Below are 8413 nucleotides of genomic sequence, written 5' to 3' on the forward strand. Positions count from 1 at the left end.
TCGGCCTCGAGAATCAAGAACGCTCAACAACGGAGAGGGAAGGGAAGATCATATACATGTCATAGAAAGGGAGTTTATTTACTGCTCCCTCGATGTATTGTTTCCTTTGTTTGGAGATTGATTACCATCCGTGAGTTAAGGTAAGGTTAATGTGATTATGCGATTTTTCTGAAAATCAATTATTTATTTTCTAATTAATGTGATTGAGTTATTAAGATAAGGTTAATTAATTTAGATTTGATCTTTAGAGATTGTTCGTGATTGATTCTACATTACTAAATAATTTGCGCCAGTATGGAAAGTTCTGATCTGTTCAGATTTCTTTTGTTGTGTGAGAGGGTGACGCGAAAATAAACCGATGAAGTGGAGGGAGGGGACGAAAAAAAATCTACGAAAAAAACCAGCGAAGGTGGGAGGAAGTATAAAAAACCATGAAAGGTGAGACGAAAAAAAACCTAAAAGCGAGACTACCAACTGCTCCATTAGAAGTAGAGATTAACAACACATATGCCTGCTTTGGCCGCAAATCTCTTCAACATTTCCCATACACATCTGCAAACTTCAAAAGAAAAACTCAAAAAATAATCTGAACCAAACAATATGGAGTATATATTTGAGCAGTCTCATCATCTTATCCCTGCACCAACCAGCCTAACTTTCTCGGCATCTCCTTTTTTGGAAATCAATCATCGCTTCCATACCACTGTCATCCATCCATCCTCCGGGAAAGATGGAAGAGAGATGGCGGATCTGCGGCCCATGCGACGTTGGCGTGCAGCAGTAGGGCCGTTCCCCACGAGGAGGGCTCTGGAGAAGATACGAGAGCAGGGACACTACTGAGCCATGGCTCTACTACGTACTGTAGTCTGTAGCCCTCACACGAACACACCCAGTGGCCATGTGACATGCAGGGGCGCGATCCAAGTACACATGGACACACCCAGGACCCATGCATGGAGTGAGATTACGGTGGTACGGATATGATCGATACAGTGTCCTTTCGTCACGGGGTACTGCGTCGTTCATGTGCACGACAGGCGGCCATGCCTGCATACAATATCATGCATGCCTTGTGCACGTTTAACTGGTTCCCGTCTTCCAGTTGAAACGTGAATTTAGATGTAGTCGAATATACCACAAAAACACAGTGATTCTTCTTTTCTTTCAAAACGGATGCATTCTTCTTTTTTCGGGACACAAGAATTTACCTGCGCGTTGTTTCTATTGTGTATATGTTTACCGCCCAGATCTTCCGCTCTCTGCTACGAAGTGGACCACGGCGACGAGGTGCTGGCCTTTCTCGGACGAGGGCCAGCTGGTGACGCTGCAGTCCATGGCTTGATGGCGGATCTGTTCCCCTCCGGCGGCGGCCCTAGGGTTCTTCTTGCGCCAAGACGGTGTTTTGCTTGATGAGCGGCCCTCATTGATCTGGTCGTTGACGAGTTCCGGAAGGCTCCGCCGGAGATTTCTATTGGATGCTTGGCGCCTGTAGATTGCTGGATCAGATGAGATTCGACCGTGCGCACCCCTATTTCAGCCCGTGTAACTTCGGGACGGCGTGATGTGAAGCTTCGTTGTCCGTTGACATTATGAGACATATTGGTATTTCGATTTTCATGATGAAGATAGTGGCGGAGAACGTCATGGTGGCGGAGGTCTGAGGCCTAGTAACAGCGAATCGAGTCTTGGTGGCGATGAGGACTTTGCTTGGTCATTCGTGACTCGTTGCGGCGGCATCGGCAAGTGGAGGCGGTAGCACAGGCGGAGGAGTCTTACCTTTCAGGGTGAAAACCCAAGGCCTGGCCTTAATTGGTTGTGCCTGACAGTGACCTTGTTGAAGGCATTATTTCGAGAGCGTGGATCTTCTCCAGGATGAAAACCTAAGATCTAAGATCAGGCGATGACGGTGCTTGTGCACTGTTTCCTTGGAGGCGTCGCTTTTGGAGAATTTGGACTCCGGGTGTTGTCTAGGTGGTGGTTTGTGGTGCAACTACAAGGAATTGATCATTGTAGTCTTTCTTCTTCTTCTTCTTTTTGTCTTTTGTTTGTGTGCATCCGTAATATCTTTATGACATTACTTGTTGCAGAGGCCGGGTGTAATTGGCATCTCCATGATATTAATATATTCCCGTTGTTGTTTACCGTGTGCATAACAAGCAAGATATAAAACGGGAAAGCAAGATATAAAATGGGAAAAAGAAGAATATGACAATGTGCTTTCTACCAAAAATGCTAGACCTACGTAAACCTTACCGTTCCTTCCTGGGCCTCATTCGGTTTGAAGGAAACCAAAATGTAAGATTTAGGAATAGTAGAGGAAGTTGATAGGATGACACTTGTCATCCTAGGGAATTGTGTTGCCTTGTTCATACGCATAAAATAAGCTTTGAGTCGGTGTGTAGATTTCTTCAAAAACACGGGAAATGAATAGCATTCCTACAAAATTCATGTACGCATTTCCTATAAACCGAATGCATCTATAGAAAATTTTCCTCTGCGGTCTTTGTTCCCATGCTTTTCCTGTGAAAATCCTTCAAACCAAATGGGGCCCCTAAACTCCCCCCCCCTCCCCCCACCCACCCCACCCCTTCTGAATTTCACGGTGTGAGCTTGGGCCTTTTCTTTCTTCCAACCAAACCAGGCCAAGTCAGCCCCATCGTATGTTTCGTAAGAATTTTTAAGTAGGTGTAGCAAAGCTCACTTTGTACTAATCGCACACCTCGGGAAGTACACACATACTGATCACGACACACCACTCATTCTACTCGATCGTATATGATCATGATGCATGACTAGTTTCCAACAGTTGCATAGTACTTAGCACTCCTGCCTGCCGGCGTGATTCGACCTGATCGATGTCCACCTCATCGACATAGTTTTGTCACTTTGGGAAAAAGTAGGTGTGTCGGATCCCGTCAGTACCTACTCCATCGAGGATGGTGCGATAAATTGTTGCCATTGCATTGGCGGAGCCATGAATTTGCGCCTTGGTATTTATCGCGAGAAAAAGTGCAACAATTGATCAGTTGCTGGCATGCATAGTTAATAACTCATATTATATACCTATGTTCTTCATTTACTCGTAAACGATGTAATGATTTTGGACCGCAATAGCCAGCGAACGTTCTGGGTACAATTGCATTCGTGAATGTCTTTTACGGCAGGTTCTTCAAACACACGTGACAATTTCTTCAAAACCACATGGCAAATTCTGGCAGACAATGGATTTGTTGTGAAAATCGCCCTGTTCACTTGAAGTAGTTGTCATACTGCCGACATATCAATTGCCGTGAAAAACGTTCGTTTTGCCATGGGCAACCAGCGAACATTCGTTGAATAACATTACCCATGTTTTTCTAACATAAAATTTCTTTCTCGAATACGCAAAGCTTGCGTATCATTGCATTAATAGAAGAAGTAAGAATGGTTACAGGAGTTGGTACAACACATGACACGGAGGGAGCATGAACATGGTGCCCGAAGCGGAGAGATGAAAGATGCACGACCCAAACAAAGAAGAACACGGTTAAACTCTTCGACCAGAGAAGCAAACCAATCTACAACTAGACGACCAAAACTCCGAAGCCCGCACCGAGGACGCCGCGAGCAACCAAGACAACAACTTCAAGAAGGAGAACGACACCGAGATGCCGTCGTCGTCTGGTCCGAAAGCCCGGACCTAGGGTTTCCCCTGATGCTCGAAGAGGGGCACAGAACGGCCATGACAACGCCTCCAGGAAGGTGATGGCACCCGCGGGTGTCGCCGCTGCCAGCAAAAGATGCAAGGCTTTCGCCCTGGCCAATTCCAAGCAATCCCAAGCCGTCGGAACATGAGTCGAAGAGGAGGTCATCGGGTGTAGGTCAGTGCTGTGACTGTAGGAAGGGGAGCCACGCGCAGTGCCAAAGGAGGCACCGTGCATCGCCGGGCGCGCAAACTCCGGAGGAGGACGAGGATGCGTGGCTGCGTGGAATGAAGTGGGGATGGGACGGTGACCATAGCCCCAGATAAGCCAAGATCTGGAAGGAACGCATATCAGGGCCACTGGGACTGGAGCAGCAGGGAGGCCGGCGGGCCCAAGGAACCGGAAGGGGACGCAGCTCCCGGAGCATGCCGGTGACGAGGATGCACCGTGATGGATGGCCAACCAAGACACCGCAGGGTGGTGATGGTGCGGATATGCCGACGAGCCAAAGAGCCAAGAGAGCCAGAAAGAGCGCAACTTTCTAGGCTCGTCGAGTCCAAAGCCGCGCTGGCCGGCAATGGACGCAGGAAGGAGACGCGGGTCCATTGCCGCCGGGCCGAAGCCGCCCCTGCGGGGGAAGGTGGGGCGAGGTGGTGGTGTTGAAGTGGATCCGCGCGCAGCCAGGCCCGACTGGCGTGCCAAAGGAGGCAGGCACCGACGGGCACAACCGCAGCCAGCAGCCTCCACGGCCGGCCCCCGAGGAGGCGGACCTGGAACTCGTGGGGGGGGGGGGGAGGGGGAGGAGCCGCAGCTAGCCAGAGACGGCGTCCAGATCACGTCGGGGCGGACCAGAGCATCACCGCGGGGAACTGCGGCCGGGTCAGTCCACCCGCGCCGCCAGCGAGCAGGTGAGGCCGGGGGAGGCCGCCTCCGCCGCAGCCGACCCAGATCTGGTGCCGGGGGGGGGGGAGGGGGGCTGGGGCGGGAGGAGGAAGGACAGCCCCCCCACCGCCATCCCGGGGCCCGGCGCGGCTTCGGCGGCGGCGACGCGGGGGCGAGCGGAGGGCGGACGACGGGGCGCCAGCGGCTAGGTTTCCCCCGAGTCGCCTGGCTCGGGCGACGCGGGGGTCGGGGGTCGGGGCTCCTCCCTCGAAAACATAAAATTTCAATAACCAGAATGCTCAGCAGATCAACTCGCTAGCAACCATGTCAGAAACAAAAAGTTGTTTTGAACCTAGCCAAAACATAGTGGCTTCAACCATACAGCACCCGTATTGCGCAAGCGCATAGGCAACTGAATTACATGACCGAAGACATAAATTAAACTCAAACGTGTCAAACGTCCCCATGCAAACGCTCCTAACTTCACGTAACAGCATGCCATAATCGGCAAAATAGAAAGGTAAACGTTTACACCCGGCGCACAGGCCGAACATTCAGCCGGACGTACGCGGGACTTCGATCAGGGGCATCATGTGGCCAGAAGCTAGCGCGACCCCACCTTATCCCTTTGCTTCTTTCCACGTTGACTTCGTCTTCCCCTGCTGCTACCCCTTCGACTACCACTGCCCGCTGGCGAGCTGCTACCACACGTGGGCTGAGGACGAGCCAAAGTGTGCTCCGGCGAGCTGCTACCACACATGGCGGGAGGACGAGCCGGAGTTCGCGCCGGCGAGATGCTCCCCGCACGAGATGAAAACAAATGGCCAAGCTGCAACCATCGAGAGCTTCATGGGGGGGGGGGGGTAGCTGCAAACGGCGCATGGCCGTGTTGTGGTGGCGCGATGAGCGGCGCGTCAGTGGAGTTGAACGACGGACGGCGAGCCCGATTAATGGTGTGACGGTGGAGCGCGGTGGGGACACCACGACAATGTTGCAACCGGCGTCACGATTTGCTAGAATCGGCGTCGCGTTTTGCTGGAACCAGAGACCGCGGTTGCTGGAAGCACCCCCATCGCTAGATCGATAGAATGCCGCAACCAGCGTGGTGATTTGCTGGAACCATTGTCACGGTTTGCTGGAACCGGCTTTCCTCCCTCAATGGTGACCATGGTGACCACGGTGACCACGGGGGATGTTACAACCACATCTTTTTTAGCTACAACCACAGCCTGTTTTTGCTACCACCGCGACTTTTCTTGCTACATGCATGGCAGACGATGGGCGCTGATGCTTCAACCTCACATGGAAAAAAGCTTCAGCTGGCCTAGGAGAAGTTACAACCAGTGGCGGAAAATGCTTCAACAGGCATAGCGGAAAAAGCTTCAACCCCCATGGAAAAGCTTCAGTCAAGGAAAAAAGCTTCAACTGGCGTAGGAAAAGCTTCAACCGGGGACAAGTCTGTGGGCGCACGAGCAGCGACGGCGACGAGCGGAGATGGTGAGGGAGAGGACGCTGGTGCTGCGATGAGCGGCGACAGCGAGGGAGAGGACGTGGGTGCTTTCACGTCTCGAAGGTGCAAACGCACGTAGTGGCTGGGGCAGGGACACGTCGCGACGAATGGATGTGAAGCACGGGGAGGGAGGAAGAAGATGATGACTTGGGGGGGGGAGGGGTTGGGGGGTTGGACGGCTCCTGCCTGCTGGATGGCATGGCTGCATGCCGACAGACCCAAATTTGGACCCGGCACCGGCGCGTATCACTGCCCAAATAGAAATGCCCGGAATTTAGTGCTCGGACAAGAATCTGTGAGTCGGACTCGAAAATACATTACCCATGATTTTTGATAAGAAATAATGCTAACCGGATACATGGCACGCCCAAAAGAAAGTAAAACACGTCTCAAAATACTCTTGTCCGGGTCCGGGCACGTATCAGTTATCACGCGGTGGCGATGGGCGCGGCGTCTGCCTTCATGGCCTTGAACCGTGGCTCCTTGGCCTCGAACTTGTGGCGCACGTACAGGTTCATGTAGTCCTCGAACACGAACCTCGGGTACACGGCGGTGCCCTCCTCGCCCTCGTTCCTCTCAGCGGCGTCGGCAGCGCCCACGAGCGCCGGGGCCGGGAATATGATGGCGTCGGCGCCGGGGTTGTAGAAGGAGGCGATGGACATGCGGTTGCCGTCGGGGCGGGTGAGCACGCGGTGCATCACGCTCTTGTACCGCCCGTTGGTGATCACCTCCAGCTGGTCGCCGATGTTGACGACGATGGCGTGGCGCATGGGCGGCACCTCAACCCAGGCCCCGTCCTTGAGGAGCTGCAGCCCGCTGACCTGGTCGTCTTGGAACAGCAGGATCACGCCGCCGGCGTCGGTGTGCGCGCGGAGTCCGTCCACCATGTCCGGCCGCGGGCACGGCGGGTAGCTGCTGACCTTGGTGCCGAACGTCGGCCCCCTGGACCCGGCGAAGGCCCGCTTCAGGTAGCCCTGCTCCAGACCCAGGTTTTCGCACAGCAGGTCCAGCACCTTCTCCGCCAGCCTCTCGATCTCCGACGCGAATTCCTTCATCACTTGCCTTAACGACGACACCAAAAAGGCAGCTTTTGTTATGAGACAAACACAAGTGTCCCTTGCTAAAAAAAGCGATTCCAGTCGTGTTGGTTACTACTGTACTTAGTTAGGATTCTGATGTGCCCAAGCAATCTTATCTTCTGGTGATATCCTGGCAGCAATGATACTATATCTGCTGGATTATTTTTAGCTGCATTCTGCGCCAGGAATGACTTTGTGTACAAGACGAAATGTTCGGTCAATATATATAATCGGCTGCTTCGTCAGCAAAAAGCAAGCAAGTAGCAAAAACCACACTGGAGTTGAATCTGCGACTAGTTAATTTCTGTCGAAGCCGATGTTATTATTAGCCAGTGATCTAAGTAGCCGTAGTTCATTAATTAAGTAATCAGGCGTACGTGCGTGCGTGCGTACCTGTAGTGGTGGTCGAGGTCGGGCAGGTCGGCGAGGTTGGAGGCGGGGAGGTGGCGGACGAAGAAGGTGCTCTCCCAGTCCACGTCCTTCACGTCGGCGCCCTTCTCGCCGGCCTCCAGCGTCTTCGCCGCGAACTCCTTGAACTGTTCCTCCCGGCACGCCGCGTAGTGGGCCTTGCTCACCCGCTCCACCTCGTCCATCAGCTCGTGCGAGATTCCATGGTTCAACAGCTGCACACATATACCTTCAGTTAATCATGTCCAGAATTTTAAATATCATCAAGCACTGCGTTAATAAATCACTCTGCTATAAGAGAATTCTACTTCGTCATCAAGCACCTCGAAGAAGCCCCAGTTCTCGCAGGCGTCCTGGATGACCTCCATGGCCGCGCCCCTCTCCTCGGTCTCCAGTTTCTCCATGTTGATCATCGGGAAGCTCATCGAGGCGGCAGCATTAGCAGGAATTGCCATCGCTCTCGATCTGATGTCTCTCTCCTTCTTTCTCTCTCACTCTCCCTATCTGTATGTGTGCTTGTACTGCTAAGCTGAAGCAGAGTGTGTGTGCGCTCTGAGGCCGGTGTGAGCGCCCAATTTATAGGCGCGCGAGAGAAGGCAATGACCTAGCCGGAACGTACGAGATTACGACACAGCTTAACAATTAGTTAATCACTTTGGTCAATATGGAATAGGGAACAAAGCTGTAGGGACCAAAGCAAGCGAGATATGCCCCAGTTAGTAATCGGATCAGCGTATGCCTTTCATCTATAAAAAAAAAGTAATCGGATCAGCGTGAGCGCCACAACTTCGTGTTGCTTACCGGATCGACACACACCTACTCTAACCAAGTTGTCTCCAAGAATATCGCTT

General features: G+C 52.6%; 1 protein-coding gene across 1 annotated transcript; it reads right to left on the reverse strand.

The window, feature by feature from the left end:
- Positions 1 to 6373: 6373 nt before the first annotated feature.
- LOC109770324 (1-aminocyclopropane-1-carboxylate oxidase 1) lies at positions 6374 to 8158 on the reverse strand. Its single transcript, XM_020329033.4, has 3 exons — positions 7886 to 8158; positions 7548 to 7777; positions 6374 to 7137 (listed from the first exon to the last, which is right to left on the reverse strand). Exons 1-3 carry the CDS (start codon positions 8015 to 8017, stop codon positions 6504 to 6506), a joined length of 996 nt encoding a protein of 331 aa, XP_020184622.1. The 5' UTR covers positions 8018 to 8158; the 3' UTR covers positions 6374 to 6503.
- Positions 8159 to 8413: the final 255 nt, after the last annotated feature.

Source organism: Aegilops tauschii, chromosome 6 (genome assembly GCF_002575655.3).
Source record: "Aegilops tauschii subsp. strangulata cultivar AL8/78 chromosome 6, Aet v6.0, whole genome shotgun sequence".
NCBI classification, from domain to species: Eukaryota; Viridiplantae; Streptophyta; class Magnoliopsida; order Poales; family Poaceae; genus Aegilops; species Aegilops tauschii.